The 21,019-nt window shown below is 59.4% G+C and overlaps 1 protein-coding gene across 1 annotated transcript in view; it reads left to right on the forward strand.

Annotated features, from left to right (window-relative positions):
• Positions 1-21,019, forward strand: part of LOC117644709 (autism susceptibility gene 2 protein-like) — a gene marked incomplete at its 3' end in the record, with an annotated part of 81,919 nt that overhangs the window by 22,656 nt on the left and 38,244 nt on the right. Inside the window, exons 4-6 of the mRNA XM_034384323.1 lie at positions 1,085-1,120; positions 9,746-9,772; positions 19,199-19,252. Of these exons, the coding sequence (XP_034240214.1) occupies positions 1,085-1,120; positions 9,746-9,772; positions 19,199-19,252 (117 nt within the window). The remainder of the gene's footprint in view (positions 1-1,084; positions 1,121-9,745; positions 9,773-19,198; positions 19,253-21,019) is intronic.

The following is a 21,019-nucleotide window of genomic DNA, read 5'->3' on the forward strand; positions in this document are numbered from 1 at the left end:
CTTATGTGTGTTGTAAATTTATTTTTATTTTTTTTTAATCTTGTTAAATATCTGCCGGTTATGCGTATCGGATGGAACGCGTTTCAAGAAGCAGAGCACTGCTCGATTTCGAGATAGCTTTGTGTTCTTAATAATATGATTATTATTAAATAATGTGAGCTGCATCAACGGGGATGTGGCTTCAAAGACTTTCAATAATATTTTTTTTGTTTTGTTGTCTAAATTTAAACGCGTTGAATCCCTCTGCCTGCATGAAGCGCCCAGTACTCACACCAGGGACGTGTGGGGTGCTGCTTGTAGTGCATTGTGCTCGAAGTCAAGTTGGCAGCACTCCCGCTACACCGTTAAACCCCCACCGGCGGGAACGTTAACGTTCTGTTCGGCCGGGGGCGTTTAGCTGCGTAGTTCCTTGTAAATAGCAATTTTGGGGATGGAGGTTCACCCTTTCCTATCTGTGCAGACTGTGTGGGCAGTTGTTCCTCTTGCCGCCTGTTTCTTTTGAAGAAGATTATTGCTTTCTAGCAGACTTTGCCTGTCTGTCGAACAATAACAACATTGATTTTTTTGTAACTGGAACATAATTTTGATCGATGAATTTAGGCTGTTGAACAAACAAGGAATTCTTGTATTGAACCGGAAGGGGCTACGATGGTCTCTTGACGAGATTTGTCTGCACGCTGCAGCTGATAAATTTACTTGGATTGCCGCATAGATAAATTTGGGGACTTAAGCATCGCTTTCATATTTGGACGCATAATTTTTTGAGCTGTAGGAATTAAAAGGGGTTTGGCCGACCTCCGAGGAGAACGTTCAGTCAGCCGGTATCCCTAAAGCGGGGAACAATTTCCAAAACAAAAATGTGGTTGCTAGTTTTTTGGGAGTTTGCTAAGAAGTCTAATCGTGCTGGCTAACATTCCTGCCTGTAACCCGCCCACCTCTACGGCCCCGGTATTACTCCTTGTACTACTAGCGTGCTGGCCGGACGCACATTTTACTATCTATGTGTTAGTTTGCACCCGAAACCCAAAAGCGCTTTCTCTGCCCCGTTTAATCTTGGCCATTTCGAACTTATTTGTGTTTGCAGGGGAGCAGTCGATGCAGTTCTGGAAGGGGATATATCGTGAGTACTCAGTTTTTCATTTTCGTATTTTGTCGTTGCTTGTGTAGTGTGCTTGTTCGCCTTGACGCGCGCTTCTTGTGTGAGTGCTTGTTTGACTGCTGGGCATGTAACTCGTGGAGAGAGAGCGTGTGTGTGTCCTCGTTGGTGTTGATGAGGCTGTGCGACATCCACACCGTTGGCACGCCCCGTTCGGCGAGGCGCCTGGCAAGAGAACAATCTGCACAATCTTCTCCCCCCCCCCCCTCCTCTCTCTCTCTCTCTCTCTCTCTCTCTCTCTCTCTCTGCGTCTGCCCCTCCCTCCCTCTTCCCTCCTCTGGCTGTTCCGGCGGGGGGGTTGCGCCGTCTCCAAATTACACACGCCTCTCTTCTTCTTCTTCTTCTTCTTCTTCTTCTTCTTCTTCTTCTTCTTCTTTCTTCTTCTTCTTCTTCTTCTTCTAACAAGATGATGAGCGAAGGCCTTTGGTGGACACACTGTTTAGCCGATGAAGCGACAGGCGACGCGTTCCGGCGCCGCCCCCTCGGTGCCTGCGTAGCCTGCGCTGTAAAACGTAAATATGGCGAATCCTAATTGCGAGCCGGAGGGGCCCTTTAAGGGGCGGTTATGGCGCAGGTGCAAAAGGGGAGGGGGGCTTTGCAACCCCCATCCCCCCTCTCTCTCTCTCGCTCTCTCTCTCTCTCTCTCTCTCTCTCTCTCTCTCTCTCTCTCTCCTCTCTCTCTCGCTCTCTCTCTCTCTCGCTCGCTCGCTCGCTCGGTGCTCCCGCCTAATAATTAATGGGTTGGTAATTGGCAATCGTCGTGTAATGAGATGAGCCGCCCTCTGGCCCGGCCTGGCCGCCCGGACCGCCCCGGGGAGAGAGAGAGGGGAGGGAGGGTCCCCTCGGCGGTAACACCTCGGCTTACATAGCTTTGCATGCAGGTATGTTGGCGGTTTGTTTTCCTCGTAGCGGTCGTGGTCGCTCCCACAGTGGTGGGGTCTCTGTAAACGCCTCTCTCTCTCTCTCTCTCTCTCTCTCTCTCTCTCTCTCTCTCTCTCTCTCTCTCTCTCTCTCTGGCTGTGTGCAAAGAATGCGGTGTTTGAAATGAATCGCACACCCGTAACTCGGAAACTAAACTACCGCTTTTTTTTGCGGTGTAGGGCGGCCGGAGCCCGGAGGCTTCCGCATCATTAATCCCAACCCTCTCGCTGCCTGGGGCGGCGCGGCCGAAGGCGCGGCGGTGCGCTCACTGTAAACGCGGCGTTATTTGACATATTTGGCGGCCAGCGAAAACTGGCAGTGGTGTGCTGCTGCTTTGAGACGCGCGAGAGCGAGAAACGGTTCCTCTTCCTTAAAAGGCGGGTAATATGCAAACCGACCGACCGACGGACCGACTGGATCGCGATGCGATAAAAGTAAATAATTAAGGGTTTCTGGCTCGGCGTGTTTCCCCATTAGCCACGGCGAAATGCTCTGCACACACACACACACACACACACACACACACATGGAGGGAGTTTCTGACATCCGCAAAGCAAACGCGTGCAAACCATCTCGCCGCGCCTCGGGGCATCCAGGCAAGCCACTGCGCCCGCATCTACAATTCACCCACACCCACCCACACACACATACACGCACACGCCTTGTTTATACTAGGCATTGCTGCTTCATTCATATTCATTTGCCGGCAGTATAAATACCGGTAGCAAAGGCAGCGAGCAGCACGCGTCCGTCGCGCATCTGGCGCAAACGTCTCGAACGCTGGCAATCCATTCGCGTCACGTGTGTGTGTGTGTGTGTGTGGTGTGTGTGTGTGTTGTGTGTGGCGAGATCGGCTGAACATGGGGTATCGCCGTGACATGACAATCACGATGTAATGTGCCTGCTTGCTTTCCCATGATCACTACCTTTCTGTGTTTGTGTGTGTCCGTCGTACGTCGTGCTGTTTTTTATTTTTTGCTTGTTGCCGTGGCGTGTGTGTGTGCGTGTGTGGCAATGGCCGAATGCACGGCACAGGCGAAAAAGGAGCAGAAAGAAGACCCCGCGAAGGGGGGCGGGAAGAGTCGTCGTGGAAACGGCCAAACACAATCCGGAAGGAAAAATGACAGAAAGGAGACAGACGTGCATCCGCTGGTTTTTTTCTTTCTCCCTCCCTCTCTTTTCACTCTCTCTCTCTCTCTCTCTCTCTCTCTCTCTCTCTCTCTCTCTCTCTCTCTCTCTCCGCGTTGTTGCGGCCGTTTCCAGGGCTCTCCTTTGATGACCGCGCCGAGTGGTTGGAGGGGTCGCGCGGAATATTGAAATGGCGGTCTTCTTCTTCTTCTTCTTCTTCTTCTTCTTCTTCTTCTTCTTCTTCTTCTTCTTCTTCTTCCCGTTCGCGCTGCGCTCGGCTTGATAACCGCAGTAAAGCTCGCCAAAGCGCGCGCCGCCTCGCAAGTCGTTAAAAGTTTTAAAGCTGCAATTATGCTGTTTGTGGGGCATTTTTCTTGAGCCTACACTGCCATTTTTCGCGACGCAGCGGCTCCGGGGGCCTTCCTTCGCGGTCCGCGCCACGGTCACCCCCTCGAGCGTCGTCTCGAGATTGTTTTGCGTCGCCGAGCTTTTCTCTCTCTCTCTCTCTCTCTCTCTCTCTCTCTCTCTCTCTCTCTCTCTCTCTCTCTCTCTCTCTCTCTCTCTCTCTCGTTTTGCTCGAGACCTTTTTATTTTGTAGATTTTTTCCGCTCCGTTTAATTTGCTGTCGCCTCTTTGCGGCCCGCGGTGTGAGTTTTTTTTTTTTTTGTTTGGTTTGTTGGCGGCGCTGTTCGGCCTGCACTGTGTCCGCGGTGCCTGGAGTCTGCCTGGAGTCTGCCTGGAGTCTGCCTGGAGTCTGCCTGGAGTCTGCCTGGAGTCTGCCTGGAGTCGCCTGGAGAGAGACGTCCGAGTCGTCGCACTTTTAATAGTCATGCATATTTCATACCGCCATAGCCAGACAGTCGCTCTTATCTGGGCCGGCCTCGTCGGGCGACGGCGACGCGCCCCTGTCGCTCAGCCCTATTGGATGAAAATGGCCTCTGTGTGTGTGTGTGTGTGTGTGTGTGTGTAACAACACCACCCCCAACAACACCCGCAGTAGTAGTAGTAGTAAACTTGTAAATGTTTGCGATCGGATAGTACACGACCACTTTTGTTTCATCGCCTCTGTGTGTGTCCGTGTCCCATATCCGTCTGGAAAGTTTTTCCACCTGTGTTGTCTTAGTGACGGTGTGCTGCCCTGGCGCTGCCGCTGTCATGTTGGTGTAACGTGCGCCCCATTCTCTCTCTCTCACGCACACACACAGGGGGCCAAAGCCGCGTGGCATTTGCGTTGGCAGCCCAAAGGGAGGCACGATGGCGTTGAAGTTGCCTCCCAGAATGGCCCTGTGCGTTTGGCGGCGTCGTCGCCGCGGAGCGATTACGCGCGCGCGCCACGTTGTTCATTACTTTGACTGACTTGTCCAAAGTGGATTCCCCCCTGAATGGCTTCGCCGGCTTTTGCGGCCCTCGGACACGTCATGGGCCGATGTGTCGAGATAGGTAAAGCCCTTTGAGGCGGCCGGCCTGCGTGCGGGTCACGCCCCCGTGGGCCCTCGGCGGGGCCCTCGGCGGGGCCCGGGGGGCGGGTCAATGCGAAGGGGTTGGCCCTGCACTGGCCTGCCTGGCGGGGCGGCCCCAGGCGGCCCGCAGTGGAGGATGGCCCTCGTCGGCGTCGACACGGCCCTGGGCACCCTGGGCACCCTAGGCACCCTGGGCTGTCGGGGCCCGCTTCGCCACCTCCGCCACGCCGCCATGCCCGAGGTGATGGTGCTGAGCGGTGCGCTCGCCAGCCTGATAGAGACGCTGGCCACCCTGCCCGTGCACGTCATCCTGCTGCCCAGCCTGGACAAGGACGAGGTGGGGAACTCCGTTGCCGCGAAAGTCTGTCGTCTTGACGCGCGGTGTTGACGCCGAATTTCGGAGTTTGTCTTCGGCAGTACGTACACCGGCCCTCAGTGGGCCAGAAGACCGGTGGCGGTGGCCAAAATTCTAGAAGCGTTTTGATCCCCAGAGTCGCTAAACAGGATTCGAACCGCTCGTGTGACCCCACCAATGGATTCCTCGCTCGGAGAGCAATCCATTGGTGGGGTCACACGTTCGGTTCGAGTCTCATTAGCGTTTCTAGAGCTCAAAATGCGTCTAGAATTTTGGCCGCCTCTAACGGTCTCCTGGCCCACTGTGCGGCCGGCTTGTTGCGTAACACTGTAACAATGGTCGGCCCTGAAGGTGACCGCGGCGTTAATAGAGCCGTTCTGGAATCGTTCCTGGAACTATTTGCGGCCGCAGCCCCAGCAGCCTCGCGCTTTGAGCGACACGGCGCGCGAGCGGTGCGCTCTGTCGGCTCGGAATTGGCTTAGTTTGTCGCTGTTGAGCCCCATGCAGACCGCTGCCCGGGGCGGGCCTCCACCTCCACTTTGGTCCCGTCTCTCTCTCTCTCTCTCTCTCTCTCTCTCTCTCTCTCCTCTCTCTCTCTCTCTCTCTCTCTCTCTCTCTCTCTCTCTCTCTCTCCCCCCCTCCCTCCCTCCCCTCCCCTCCCCTCCCCCTCGGACAGGGCGGAGGCGAAATAATCCTTCGCGCCTTGCCGAGTCGCGCCACCTCCATTTCCCCCATGGTGAAAGAGTTAGAGACGTTTGGGTTTTTTACGGTGTCGAGTCTGTTGGGAGCGAAGCGCTGCACGGTGTTCAAATTACTCACTTTATTCGGCCATTAACCTGTAGTAGTTTGTAGTGTGGCGCCGCCGCGATAATAACGAAAATCAACAAACGAGTTCCGAAATTAAAATACTTGATGCGTGCCGCGCGTTGCACGATTACGGCTCGCAGGCGCCGAAAATGCTGGAGCCTCGCGCGTCGCGTCGCATCGCGTCCCCCCTCTTGGCTCGCAGTCCGCGAGCTTTCCCGCGGGCCCCCAAGGGGCTCCCGCAGGGCTTGCGGGAAGCTTTTCATCGGCTTTCCGAAGCTTTGAGCGGCGGGCCGCGAGATCGTCCCGCCCCCCCTGCGGAGCCGGTCTGGAGGCCCCTCGCCCGCCCTCGCCGAACCCCCTGTGAAGTTGCCAGTCTGGTTGGCGGGGCGGGGCGGGGCGGGGCGGGGCGGCCCTACTTACCGACTCGGCGATATCAAGTTGTTATTACTCTTGCGCTACAACTTTACGATTTACGGTGTGGGGGCCTCGTCGCCGCGTTCGCCGCGCCTCGGAAGTTATCCATCTCCACCTCCGGAGCTCGGCGCTTCGCTAGCAGCAGCGGCCCACACTTTATTTCCGTTTTGTCCTCGCGGGGACGGTTAAAAACAGAGTAAAAGAAAAATACAAAAGTAAAAAGTGGGAGGAAAAACGGATTAAGGTGTCACCCAGTCAGTACACTGGAAAATAAAGGACCGCTGTCCTGAGGGTTTCTTAGGTCCCTCGGCTCTCTGTCATCTTTTCCAAGGTGTTCCTTATGGATCCACAGGATTTTTTTCGAAGCTCTCGCCGAAACCAAATTAAGTGGGTCTGCGGTGCCGTGCTGTCCTCGTGCCCGTCAGTGGGTCTCTGGAGGCGGCTCACTGCACTGGAAACCCCCAGCATCTTCCTTTTCCCGCGTGCCTCTCGAAGCGCGAGGCCGAGTGAAGTGAGCGAAGCGCCGGCGACGCAATTTCAATTTGGCATTGGCGGATGCCGGCGGGAGATGGTGAGGAAATTGGATTCGTCTCGGCGAGGCTGGCTGTCCTGCTCCTGGCCCGGGGCTTTTGCTGAGCTGCCTGCCTGACCTGCCTGGGTCCTGCGGCTGCCTGCCTGTCCTCTGCTGCCTGCTCGTGCCTGGTGCCTGCCTGGGCCCTGCCTGCTGCCTGCCTGGCTGCCTGCTCTGCCTTCCTGCGCTGCCTCCTGGCGCCTGCCTGGCTGCCGCCTGGCTGCCGCCTGGCTGCCGCCTGCTGCCTGCTGGCTGCCTGCTGGCTGCCTGCCTGGCTGCCTGCCTGGCTGAGGCCTGCCTGGCTGCCTCCCTGCTGCTGCTGGCTGCGCCTGGCTGCTCCTGCTGCCTGCCTGCCTGCCTGCCTGCCTGCCTGCCTGCCTGCCTGCCTGACCGACTGCCGGTAGCTGCAGTCTCCAGGCCAGGCAGTCTCCCTGGAAGTCGTCTAGCTTTCGAAACAATTATCAGGCGCCCCACCCTCTGTGGGCGTGGCGGGGCGGGGCGGGGCGTGGCGGGGCGTGGCACCCTGTAAAGTCAATAACGAGGTAATGAATACAAAAGGACGGCCGTCTGCTCCCATCCCTCTCACTGGCCGTCTGGCTGGCGCGCTGCCGCCGACAAAGAGAGGCGAAATGTGATGAATGACTAACCTTTTAGCTTTGTCGGTTGCCACCATTGCATCGAGGTGGGAAATAAAACGCCCAGTGACGCCTGGATGTAATGAAAGGGCGCTGTCGCCCTGTCTCTGTCGCACTCGCGGTACGCATGCCGGCGTGTGGGTGCGAGTGAGACAGACTCGCGGTTCGGCCCTCCGGTTCGGCCCTTCGGTCCTTGGCCCTGATAAATCTCTTACGCCCCGCAGCAATTAGTCACGCGCGGGACGGAGAGAGACTGAAATTAAAGAGAGAGAGAGGAAAAAAAATAAACGGAATGAAGATGGAGAGGGAAGGTGCCGGAAAAAATACTGCCGCTTTTAGGAGAGAGGGAGATTCGCGCTCGTCTGCTTTTTTTTTTCTTTCTCTCCCTTTTTTGTATTTGATGTCCCTTTGATTACGCCGTCATCGCTTTTCCGGCTGTCTCTCTCGCTCTGATGGATGAGTTAACTCGGGTAATTGATTGTAGAGGCGTAGGTGGCGCGGCCCCGCGGCCGAGGCGGTCTTGTTGGTGTTGGCCACGCGGCGTGGTTTGGCGGGCTGTTTATTGGGCAGACAGACAGACAGACAGACAGACAGCGCGCGGCCAGTGGAGGCAGGCGGCTGCGGCGCGCGCGGTGGCTAGCGCCGTGGCTGCAGGCACCCCAGTTGCACCGGGCTGTGTGGCGGGACAGTCTACCGCCGCGGCGCTCCCAGCCGGGCCGAGCACTGGGCCAGAGGACCGGTGGAGGCGGACAAAACTCCGGACGCGTTCTGAGCTCCAGCGTCGCGAAGCAGGCCTCGAACCGAACGTGTGACCCCACCAATGGATTCCTCGTTCGGAGAGCAATCCCGAGGGGGAAATCACTCTTAAAAACTGTGACCCGACTACTCCCTATTACGTTCTATTACGCTATTACAGAAGGCTTATTACGCTCGAAAATATCCAGATTTGGGCTAAAATCAGACTCAAAATAGGGAAAATTTTAAAAAATTTGGCTGTTACGCTATTACTATTACGCGTAATACTAGGAATCGGTGACCCGACTATTACGCGAGTGATTTCCCCCTCGAGCAATCCATTGGTGGTGGGGTCACACGTTCGGTTTGAGTTCCATTTGGCGCCTCTGGAGCTCAAAGGGCCTCCACCGGTCTTCTGGCCCACTGTGGAGCGGAGGCAGGGCGACAAACATGGCGAGGCCCCCAAAATAAAGAAGGGCCCGCGACGGGAAGAAGGGCACACGTTCGGTTCGAGTCCCATTTACTGACTCTGGAGCTCAAAACACGTCTAGAGTTTTGTCCGCCTCCACCGGTCTTCTGGCCCGCTGTGCCGAGCCGAGCCGTGCCGGGCTGGGGGCGGGTTGTCGCTTATTGTCTGCTAATTAGGTGGGGCAATTAGCAAGCGAGGTGTAACTTTATTGGGCGGGTGCCGCTGTGCGTGTGTTTGTGTGTGTGTGTCTGTGTCTGCCTGTCTGATGTAGGTGTGCTGCGTTTATATCTGTCGGGCTGGATGCGCCCAGAAATAAATTTCTCACTTTTTTGACGCGGGCGTGCAGATATTTTGTGTGTGTCTTGGTGAGCCATTGTGTGCATGTTCGTATGTGAGTGTGTGTGTGTGTGTGCGTGCTGGCGTGCGACTGAGACGCTAGTTATGAAAATGGCGCGTCTTTTACCACTGAAGCCTGCCCTAATGGTCCGTCGGTGCGCCGCTACCTTGCACGTTGCATGCGCCTCCCCTCGCCTCCCCTCCCCTTTCCTTTGCACCTGCACCGCACCACGACGGACAAGCAGCAGTAGCAACACCGGCAGCAGCGCCTTTTTCTCTCTCTCTCCCTCCCTCTTTGCGAATAACTGTCGGCAGTACGTAGCAGCACGCCTCGCGAACAAGCGAACAACCACAGACCGCGAGCTGAGCGCATGCGGCGCGGTGACTGCGTCTAAATGGGCCGCACGGCACTGCAATCTTTGTTTCCTCTCTCTCTCTCTCTCTCTCTCTCTCTCTCTCTCTCTCTCTCTCTCTCTCTCTCTCTCTCTCTCCCTCTCTCTCTCTCTCCTCTCTCCCCCCCCCCTCAGCCCATCCCGAGAACCTGTCCGCCTGGTACTTATTAGGTTGTTGAGCCGCGCGTAATGTGCCGAGCCAAGTATCATAGTGCCGTGGGGGTCCTCGTGTTGTTGTTGTTGCTGGTTGGTTGTTTTGCGATGCGCTTTTGTTGCTTGCCGCTCTCCTCATTTTTTTATTATTTTCGTTTTGTTTCTGTTGCTTCTTTTTTACTTACGTTGCCCCCTTTTGTTTTTCTGTTGCAGTGTGATAGTGAGGGCGAGGACGATCGGGTAAGTTGTCGAGCTTTGGCGCGGGTGCACTGTGTTCCCCGCCTTACGGAGTGCCGGCCTTGCAGGCCTCGCAGTGCACTGCCGGCCCGCGTGTTGTTGGCAGTGGCGTGCCGCGTGGTGAAGCAAACAGAATGTACACAGGGGTGCCTTGGTGCACTGCCTGCACCGCCTTACTAATTCAGGGAGCCGGGGGCAGGAAATCGGGTCGCGTGGGGTCCTCTTCGACGGGCCCATCGCTTTTCCGGACTCTGTCACGCACGCCGAGGTTGGGTCCGCGCGACGCACAGTGGGCCAGAAGACCGGTGGAGGCGGAAAACTCTATTTGAGCTCCAGAGTCGCTAAACGGGACTAGAACCGAGCCCGTGACCCCACCAGTGGATTGCTCTCCGAACGAGGAATCCATTGGTGGGGTCACACGAGCGGTTCGGGTCCTGTTCAGCGACTCTGGAGCTCTGCACGCGTCTAGACTTTAGGCCGCCCTCACCGGTCTTCTGGCCCACTGTGCGACATGGCGTGGATGCGACCGCCCTTGCAATCGCTCGCGTCATCGCGGTGGTGTCGTTTCGGGCTTGTTTGAACCGACTCCCTTTCCGACTGTAAACGGCGAGGGATCGCACCATCGCCGCCTATCGCGCCGCCAAATGTGTTGTTTGCGTGAACGGGCGCGGTCGTGATCCGATAGTCGCCCGCACCCCGTTTTGCCGCTTGTGTGTATTTATTGTGGCGTCTCGCTTTGCCGTAGTGTTTTTGTTGTTGGTTTTTATACAGTAGTTAGGCGCACTTTCGCTTATCTGCACGGCCTTCTAACTCGGGAGTCGTGTAATCAACGCAGGCGGGGTGTTTATAACGGTAGACTTAAAACCCTGCTTTGAATAGCGAGTTTAGAGAAAAGAAAATGTGACAAAAAACTTTTTTTGCGCGTGAACTAGCTTTCGATCAGTGGGCCAGAAGACCGGGACCCTACCAATGGATTGCTCTCCGAACGAGGAATCCATTGGTGGGGTCACACGCGCGGTTCGAGTCCCGTTTAGCGACTCTGGTGCTGGAAACGCGTGTCGAGTTTTGGCCGCCTCCGCCGGTCTTCTGGCCCACTGTGCCACGGTCCCGTGTCCCGCGTGACGAGAAGAGGAAAATCCTCTGCGACTCGTGTTAGACTTTGCGTGTTCGTGTCGCAGCTTTTCCGGGTGGGAGACCTAACCATGCCGCGTCGCGTCGTTCTTCGGTGTAGAAGTGGCCCTGCGGACTCGTTATTTTACTAGAAAGAAAAAATCCTTTATTTTTGGTGATTACCGGCGTCTCCTGTATTTTTAAAAGGTATTGGCAATGAAATTAGTTGCACCGGATGATTCAGACCCCAAGGCCCTCTGGTGGTCTAGAGCAATTTGTGAGAGTTGTGTGCCGGGGGATCGAAGCCGGCCCGGCTGTGGCTTTGTCCGTCTTTGGCGTGCTCCCTGAGTGGCGCCGCTGGATCCGCCCCCGGTGGGGCGCCGGTCGGAGGCAACGTGGCGTTTCGGTGCTGGCCGGCCCGGGCGGCCCGTGGCGCGTCGCCCGGTCGCCACGTATTGGTGGGTCGATTGGCCCACGTGGCGACACGTGGTTCGCCGGCATGGGCCGCCTTTGCGCGGCAATGCCGCTGGCTTTCCGACTAGGGCGGCGCGTCAGCGCCCTCCAGGAGCGCCTTGCAGAAACAAGGTCTTGGAGAAAGTTTCAGGGCGGGGAAAAATTTTTCCGTCGAACCGAACGTGTGACCCCACCAATGGATTCCTCTTGCGAAGAGCAATCCATTGGTGGGGTCACACGTTCGGTTCGAGCCCCATTTAGCGACTCTGGAGCTCAAAACGCGTCTAGAGTTTGGGCCGCCTCCACCGGTCTTCTAGTCCACCGTGCGGTTCATTCCGGATTCCCTTTCCGCCGGCCGCGGAGGCGGCGATGTGTTTCGACTGCGGTCGTGTTTTCGGCGGGAAATGTTGATTCTGGAAATGCTCGCTCTGGAGGCGGGGGCAGGCGAGCCCGCGTCACTTTGGCGCTTCACCGGCCGCTCGGCGGAGCTCGGCGAACCGCCGCCGCGCCGCCACCGCCGTGCAGCTTCAAAGGTGTGGCGATATGGAGACGTGAATAATACAAAAGGCTGCCCAAAAGGGGGATGAATATTTACACAGGCCGCGAGGCTGCGTGGAGCAGGGAGGGTTGGAGGCCGCGACGTCGGCCAGCCCGGCAGGCCGTCGACGGCGTCGTCCCGGCCGTCCCGGCCAGCTCGCCGTTTGTCGCGGCGTGGACTTATCGCGACGACTGAGGCCACTGTGCAAACAGCTCCAGCCTGTAAATATTGAAATTTAGCGTCCACCGTGGAACGCCGGAACGGGGGAAGGGCCCGAAGGATGCCGCCAGTTTGCCAGTGCGGTGGCGACGGTCCCCGTGGGGCAGGTCAGGGCCTCGACGCCGTCCCTCCGGAATGCCGTGCCAGTGGAGTGGAGCCGACCGCCGCGACCCCGGCACCGCGTCGTCGGGGTGCTGCAGCACGCTGGCCGCGCCGGGCGTTCTTGGTGTCGCTGGGGATCGCGGTTCGGTCTCCCCGGTCTTTTCATTTGTTGTTGTTGGTGGCGGTGTCCTGGTGGTGCCGCCGGGAGGGTCGCACACCCTTGTCACCTTCCTCGTCGCGCTCGTCGCCGTGGCGGTAATTGAGTTGCAGGGGTCATGAGCCCTCCGGGCCAGGCCGGGTCGGGCCCGCCGGCTGCGTGCGAACAGTGCACCCTCTTCGCACCGGCGTGCGAGAGCGACAGAGACAGCCAGCTCCGTTCGGAATCGGATCCTTTCGGGGATGATGGAGTGATTACAGTGCCGGCCCCTCCTGGGCTGTCGTCGTCGGCGACGTCGTCGTCGATGTCGTCGTCGCCCTGGGGCGGGCGGGGCGGGCGGGGCCCCCAGCCGGCCAGGATTTATCTGGTCGCCCGCCGAAGGGAGGCAGGCGGTGGGTCGCGAACCCGCCACCTCGGCCTCTGGCGGCGGCGTCGCTGCGCGCTCGGCCGTCGGAGAAGGCCGGGCGGGAGTTACCTGCGGCGGCCGCACGTCGCCGGCGACGCCGTCGGATGGGTTTGGCGCGGCACGCCGTGGGCACGTCGTGGGCACGCCGTGGGCACGCCGGCAGGGCGCCGGGGTGTGCTGCGACGCCGAAGGGAGCCGCAGGGAGCCGAAGGGAACCGCCTCCGTGCCCCGCCTGCAGATGAGCGCCGCGGAGGCGATCCAATCCCGCCCCGCCCCGCCCCGCCCCCGGGACGCTCGGAAGCCCCAGCACACGCCGCCGTTCGTGCCTGGGCTGCAATGCGGCCCGGGGTCCCAGATGTGGCATAACACGAGGTGCGCGCCAGTGGCGGATCCCGGATTGGCGGAGAGGGGGAGGTCGACGTCGACGGCCACTGTGTCCGTCCCGCCCGGCCGCGGCCCCAGGATGTGCTCGCGGCACACAGGCCGAGCAAGACGGCGGGGATCCGGCCAGAGATTTACGCAGCCCACTGCCCCCACTGGTCTTCGGGCTCTCGGCCAAGCGCACGGCGGCGACGGCCACGTCCAGGGTTCGACAGCGGCGCGCCCTTCACTCCCCCTTTCCCCCTCCCCTTCGCGCAGCACGCCGCTCACGCCGCCAGCATTCCGCCCCGGCCGTTTATTGCCGCCCAGCTGCATACAAAGGGACCGCGCCGTGCCGCGCCACGCCGCACGCAGTTCGGCAGGCGTGATCAGCATGGCAACGCCGTGGCGTGGCGTGGCGCGGCCGCAGGGGCCGATGGCGGATCCCGCCCTAACCCAATTCCCCCTTCCCCCTCGCTGGCCCTCCTGGTCCTGGATCCCTCCGCCATTCCCATGTTGATATAGCTTCCAAGGCGCTTCTCATTCTTTTGCGTTGCCGGTGTGCCCCCCGCCCGGCCCCGCCCGGCCCCGCCCATGAAAATGGGAAAAGATTGTCTGCGCCCTTCATCGCCCCGCCCCGCCCCGCCGCTGCAAATCGGTGAAGGGCTTTCGCGCCTCGCCGCGCACGCCGAAGGGAACAGTCTTCCCTCCCCCTTCTCCTTCCTCTCACTCTCCAACACGCACAAATTGTTTTCGGCTCGGTCCTTTGTAGTGTAGCGGTGACCCGCCCGGTGCACTGGCTGGGCCGGGCTGGGCTTGAAGAACCGGGCCGTGGCGAGCAGCGAATTGGATTGAATTTGAGTGTGAGTTTGTAATTGGCTTCTCTCTCGCGCCTAGTAGCCTCGCCCCAGGCGGGAGGGGGTGGCCTGGGAGCCGCGACAAGCCGCGCGATGTCCTGCAAGCCCGCCCGCCACACTGGAAGGGGGGTGCATGAATTATTGGACCGGCCGATGAAAAAGTGAAGAGCGGGAGCAGGACCCCCTCCAGTGCACCGCCGCGCCCGCGTCCTTAATGTGTTGTATACATAATGGCATTGTGTCTTACACGGATCACGTCATCCCCTCCTTACTGGTTCCTTTACGCCAAATCCGCAACCGGTGGGAGAGAGACAGACAGACAGACTCGGGCTATGGAACAACTGCGCCATTTCGGAGTGTGGGTTTGATTGGCGCATGGTATAAAATGGGTGAAATGGCGTATGCTGTCGACCAGCTGCTCGCCGGGTCGCTTTGGTGTGTGTGTGTGTGGGGGGGGGGGGGTGTTTTGATAGCGACGATGATAAAGGGAATCGAGGCGGGATAAAACTGGTGGCAATGACTGGCCGGCCTGCCTGATGCGGCGCGATGCGGCGTGATGCGGCGCGATGCGGCGTGATGCGGCCCCAGGTGAGGCGTGGCGTGCCCCATCCGCATCCCCCGAGGCTGCACCGCCGTCGAGGGGGGCACGACTGCCGCCCGTCCGGCACAGCCCGCCCAGCCCGGCCCGGGCAGGCTAATTGTTATGATTATTAGTATTTATTTCCCTGCGGTCGCTCACTGCCGTCGATCCCCGATGCAAATGACTCCGCGGGGTGGGGCGAGGCTCGTATTGCAGGGGAGCGCAAATTTGATAAATATTTGAGCGGCGCCGCTACGGCGTGTCCCCGCCGGTGCATGAGAACCGACCCTGCGCCAGGGCGCAGGGCCCAAGGTTTGCACAGTGGGCCGGAAGACCGGTGGAGGCGGCCGAAACTCTAGACGCGTTTTGAGCTCCAGAGTCGCTAAACAGGCCTTGAACCGAACGTGTGACCCCACCAATGGATTCCTCGCTCGGAGAGCAATCCATTGGTGGGGTCTCACGTTCGGTTCGAGTCCTGCTTAGCGACTCTAGAGCTCAAAACACGTCTAGAGTTTTGCCCGCCTCCACCGGTCTTCCGGCCCACTGTGGGTGGCTGCCAGGCTCGCCCTTTTCCGCTTTTCCTTGTCCCGCTCCGCGACAAGTGGGAATCATTTTTCATCCCCGGTGTGTGTTGTGTTTGCCTTTGCCCGCAAGTCTGCCCTCTGTTGTTGTTTTCGTCGTGTTTTTCGCCCGGTCGCCTTGTCCCCGTGTTTTTGTCGCGTGTCGTGTGCGCGAAAGTGCAACGCGGCACGCACACTGTGAATGAATGTGGATCGGATTGGCGGCCTTTTCGCGCGTGCGTCTCTCTCTCTTTCTCTCTCTCTCTCTCTCTCTCTCTCTCTCTCTCTCTCTCTCTCTCTCTCTCTCTCTCTCTCTCTCTCTCTCTCTCTCTCTCTCTCTCTCTCCCTCTCCCCCTCCCTTGCGTGTGGGGCGGCCCGAGTTATGCACACAGCATAATTAACGCGGGGTGCATCAAAGGGGCGCGGCAACACGGCGGCACCGCGGTCGCCGACCCGGCGGCACATTGATTCATAATGGTGTGGCCGAGCGGACGGACGGACGGACGGACAGGCAGACAGACAGACAGGCAGACAGACAGGCAGACAGGCAGGCAGACAGACAGACAGACAGACAGACAGACAGGCCGTCGTAGAGACTGACGCACGGGCAAGCGCCACTCCGAGTGCAACACACGCCAACACTCTTGCATACACACTCATGCGCGCATACTCACACATTGAGGGCAGGACAGCGAGGGGGGGGGGAGAGAGAGAGAGAGAGAGAGATAGAGAGAGAGGTAAAAAAGGGGCTCAGGGCGTGCGTGTGTGCAAACGGTTTTCTGAATGCATAGTTTACTTGTTTATGCAGCACTGAGGTGTGAATTAGTATAATAACAACGATTCATCTAGAGGCGCATCATCCCACCACACACGGTTATCTAACACCCGGCCTTCTTCTTTTATCGTAATTAGCGCTCTTCCGACTCGCGCATTCATTAATTCGATTACCGGGAACGCCATTTTGTTTTGTTTTCGTTTTCTCGCGCGGGACGACGCGTCGGTCGTCACTCATCACGACTATCGCCTTTTTTTAAATTTTAATTTTACTCGTTCTATTTCGGGACGTGCGTTTGAATGGCGCCGCTCTTCGGTTTAGTGGCTGTTTTGTACAGTGTGGGCGTCACGCGTTCTTATCAGTCATTGCCCATTGTTTCGTTCCCGGTATCGCGCCAAGCGTCATGAAAAGGTGTAGCGGCGTTTTATTATTTTTATTTATTTATTTATTTTTATTTATTTTTGCCGTGTGTGTGGACCGGAGGGGCTTTCAGACCGCGCCGTGTGTGGGCTACTGTGTGAACACGGGTCTTGTCGGGGCCCCGGGGCGCCTGGCCCCGCCCCGCCACGCCCCGCCACGCCCCGCCACGCCCCTCCCTGACCCGACACCTTGGGAGATGCACGCCTTAGATGAGATGTCTGTGTTATTGCCGACGGCGAGGCACTTGTTTGATATTGGCCGTGACGGTGTGTGTGTGTGTGTGTGTGTGTGTGTGTGAGCAGCTCGCGACGCGTAGCGGTACAGCCAGCTCAGAAAAGACAAGTGCGTTGGTCGAGGCGAAGCCGTCAAAACACGGCGGGTGGTGTCGCGACGGCGAGAGTCTGGACGCGACACTGTCTGTCGAGGTCAGGGAGCCATGTCCAACTCGGGCCGGGCTGCCCCCGGCTGCCCCCGGCTCCCCCGTCCGGACTACTAGTGCGGACCCACCTTTTTGCCCGGGTGTCGCCGTGGGGACGGGGCGATAGCATCAGCCACTCGTGCCGCCTGACCTTCGTCCTACCGTGTCGGCGGGGCGGGCCGGGCCGGGGCGGGCCGGTCCCTTGCTCCTGATCCTATCAGTTTCGTTTACCGCGCCGCCGATTTGCCGATGCGCTGATCTCATCTCCTGTGCCTTTTCTTTCTCCTCCTCCTCGCCGTCCTCCTCGTCGTCGTCCTCGCCGCCGCAATGCCGCCCTGGGCCGCCTGGGCCATCGATGCGAAAACGGAGGGCGCACAAAAGCGGCGGCTCGGATTTCGCGAGCGGCACTTTTTCCCCTTCTGCCTGTCTGTCTGTCTGTCTGTCTGTCTGTCTGTCTGTCTGTCTGTCTGTCTGTCTGCACGTCTGCCTGTCTGTCTGTCTGCCTGCCTGCCTGTCTGTCTGTCTGTCTGCACGTCTGTCTGCCTGCCTGTCTGCCTGTCTGTCTGTCTGTCTGCACGTCTGTCTGCTTGTCGCATGCTTGTCACAGCGTCGATAACTCGTCGTCCGGCATTGTGCGGCTGTCGGTGGCTGGGCTTTAGAATCGCTTATCGCCCCTTTCCCCGTCGTCGTCGTCGTGTGTCGCATGAATGTCAACACTCCCCGGCTCGTGCATTAATGGATTCCGGCTGCTGGCAGTTAGTCAATCTGGGCCGTTTTCACCGACAAACACTAGAGGTTTGGCCGCCGGCGCACAGTGGGCCAGAAGACCGGTGGAGGCGGCCAAAACTCTAGACGCATTTTGAGCTCCAGAGTCGCCAAACAGGACTCAAACTGAACGTGTGACCCCCACCAATGGATTCCGCGTTCGAAGAGCAATCCATTGGTGGGGTCACACGATCGGTTTGAGTCCCATTTAGCGACTCTGGAGCTCGAAACGCGTTTCGGCCGCCTCCACCAGTCTTCTGGCCCACTGTGCGGCGCCGCGGCGTCTGCCGCGTGCGAAAATGAAGCTGCGCGTCAGAGCCGAAAAAACAGAGTTTGGCAGTAACGACGCGCCGGTGGCACCGCTGCTTGCACAAGCCAGCACAAGCCTCTCTACCGGTACGCAAACGCCAGGGCCCCGCGATCCGAAAGCCGATTGAGAAATCTGCTGCTATTGGTCATTACGCCGAGGCCCCGCCGTCCAATTAAATCGCGACAAGCGGAACGCGTTATATACAGCGGCTTTTATTTACTGCTTTTATTCGTTCCCTTTCGCATTTTTTTTTTGGCGAGTGTTTATTCGGTTGGCAGCCGGAATTGATTGCTCCGCGGATACAGGGCTCCTCTCTGCCGTGAAACAATCGCACCGATGGCCGCCGATGGGCGATCGCATGCAAATGGGCGATTCGTTTTTACGTAATTTGCGGGGCCCTTTCGCCTCGCGCTTCGCGCCCGTCGTCTCGCTGGAAGGTGGCCCTTCCCCCTCCACTGTAGGCCGCTGCCTGCACCAACGCCCCCAAATAAATTCTTTTCGGATGGAAATGCTGTCTCCCTCCGCGGGGGTGGGGGAGGGGGTAATGGCTGCGTTGAGACGCGCGCCCAAGGGGAAGTAAGTGGGGCTTGTCAGTTTGTGGGGAGCCCCGCGGAGCTTTCGGTGCTTTTGGCGGCAAGTCGACGCAAAAGCGGCCAAGTGAGGCGCCAAGCTGCCGAGCTTTGACAGTCCCCGCTTCTTCTTCACTTTCACCTTCGTTTTCAGCTGCTTCGAATTTCTTCACCTGCTACTTATGTCTCTGTCTCACCTCAGCCTGTGTCTCCCTCCTTGAGTCTCTCCCCCCCTCCTCTCTCTCTCTCTCTCTCTCTCTCTCTCTCTCTCTCTCTCTCTCTCTCTCTCTCTCTCTCTCTCTCTCTCTCTCTCTCTCATCAAGTCCTCGGGCCGACGCGCGGGAGCGAGAGAGACGGGGCGAGTGATTGGCTCATATCTGAAACAACACGAGCCTAATTGATGCGGTGGGCCGGCTGGGGATTAGGTTGGCGCGTGGCAGGACGCTCGTTTGAGGGTCGCTGCCTGTCTGTCTGTCTGTCCGTCCGTCCGTTCGTCCGTCCGTCGAGGTGCCAGAGTGTTTGTTGCCGCTGTGAATGGACGAGTCAAACGATATACAAAATGAATGAACGAAACAGGAAGAATGTCCGGCCATTTAGCGTCATGTGATTACGCTCGGCCACCTGCCTGTGTGTCTGCCTGTGTGTCTGCCTGTCTGTCTGTCTGCCTGCCTGCTGCTGCTTGCCTGCCTGCATGTGTGCATGTCGGGCACTTCTGCACGTTGCACGCCTCTGCAGTGTACATACATACAGTGTATCGTCTGCCACAGCGAGGCGCGGAGAGCAAAAGGAAGGCGAGTAACAAGGTGTTTTTGTTTTCCCCCCTGTTGCAGGTGAACGAGGGTCGCGTCGGATGGAGCGTGCCTGCAGCGCGGGGCGTTCAAATGGTGAGTCTTGTTGTTGTTGTTGTTGTTGGCGGGGTGGCAATCCCCCGCGGATGGCGCCGAGCGTCTATCGCCGCCTCCGCCGGTCGTGGTCGTCGTCGTGGTCGTCGTCCGCGGCGGAGCTCTCGGCGTGGCGCGGCGCACATAACCTCGCCGTTTTACGTCGTCGTCGTCGTGGTCGTTGTCGGGGACTCGAAAGAAGCGCTCCGATGGTTTCATTTTCTTGTGCCGGCCGGCCGGCCCGGCCTGCTAGACGGCGACAATGGCGGCGACGTCGAAAAAACCGGCAGCACTTTTGCCAACCAGTTTTGCTGTAGTTGATTTTTTTCCGCGGTACATGTCGTGTTGGCGCTTTTTCACCCGCCTTTTTTTCGTCATCCCCGGATGAAGTGAGCGTTTTTTTCACGCTCACTGACGCGTCGGCCCGCCGTGGCGCGGTGTGGTGGGGCGGGGCGGGGCACATCCTGACCTTATGTCGTGGCCTCGCTTCCCCGCTGTCGCGCTGATGGCGGGGCGGGCGGGGCGCGCGGCCCAGTGCACATGAAATGCTGTTTATTACGGCCACTAAAACGCTGCCCGCTGAGGAGCTTCATCTGCGGGGGAGGCGAGGCGAGGCTCGAGGGTGCGGCGTCGGCGGCGTCGGGGCACGCATCGCGGAGCCGTCGGCGGGTGGGACGCCTCTGTACAGTGTGCGCAAGCAGCGCCAGCAACGCCAGCAACGCCCGCCGTCGTGTTTAACGCTCCCGGCCCGTCGCGTGCTAGGCGTCCTCTTCGCGCCGGAGCCCCCCTTGATCGTGCTTGGCCCCGGCGTGGCCCCGGCGGCGCGCTGGCCGTGTTGACGGCTTTAACGGGGCGTTTTATTGTCCGTTTGGTGCGCGGCGCGGCGCGCGAGGCCATCAACGCCGTGGTGCTGCGGGCCGCACTGCCGTACTGCGGCCCCGGCTATTTTGGCGGCTTTATGAGCACCGCGTCGTCCGGCCGTCTAGCAGCGCCGCGGCCAGGATTGGAGCACCCCGACGAGGACCCCGACGAGGACCCCGACGAGGACCCCGACGAGGACCCCGACGAGGACCCCGACGAGGACCCCGACGAGGACCCCGACGAGGACCCCGACGAGGACCCCGACGAGGACCCCGACGAGGACCCCGGCGAGGACCCCGACGAGGACCCCGACGAGGACCCCGACGAGGACCCCGACGAGGACCCCGACGAGGACCCCGACGAGGTCCCCGACGAGGACCCCGACGAGGACCCCGACGAGGACGCCGAAGAGGACGCCGAAGGAGACCGAAGCGAGAAGCAGCCTTATCCGACGAGGGTGGAGCTGAGCCGTCTGGAGTGGCGGCGCGGCGCGGCCGGGCTGCTACTTGGCACCCTTGTTGGCGGAGGGCCGGCGCGGCTTGGCGCGGCGCGGTCCGGATCGGGGCGGGGCCCACTAGGCCGGAAGGGCCGGCGGCCGGCCGAGTGCGCGGCTTGACGCCTGTGTATTTACCGTGGCGTGGCCTGCCGCCGTTTTCCGCGACTTTTCCGGCGTCCCTACACTGTGAGCGGAAGCAAGCGAGGGCCTGGCTGCCTCCGTGCATGCGCCGCGCCCTCGCCCTCCTTGCAGGAAAGGGCCCCGGAGTCGCCCGGCCGGAATTCGCGAAAGGGGAAGAAATGCATAAAGAGCGCGGGGCGGCGAGAGCACGGCGAGAGCGATGTCGGTGCGTCTCCCTTTGAGGCTTCCTTCCGCCGCCCCTTCCTTGTCTACACCATCATCTCAACCCCGCC

Source organism: Thrips palmi, unplaced genomic scaffold (genome assembly GCF_012932325.1).
Source record: "Thrips palmi isolate BJ-2018 unplaced genomic scaffold, TpBJ-2018v1 HiC_scaffold_18, whole genome shotgun sequence".
Classification (NCBI taxonomy): Eukaryota; Metazoa; Arthropoda; class Insecta; order Thysanoptera; family Thripidae; genus Thrips; species Thrips palmi.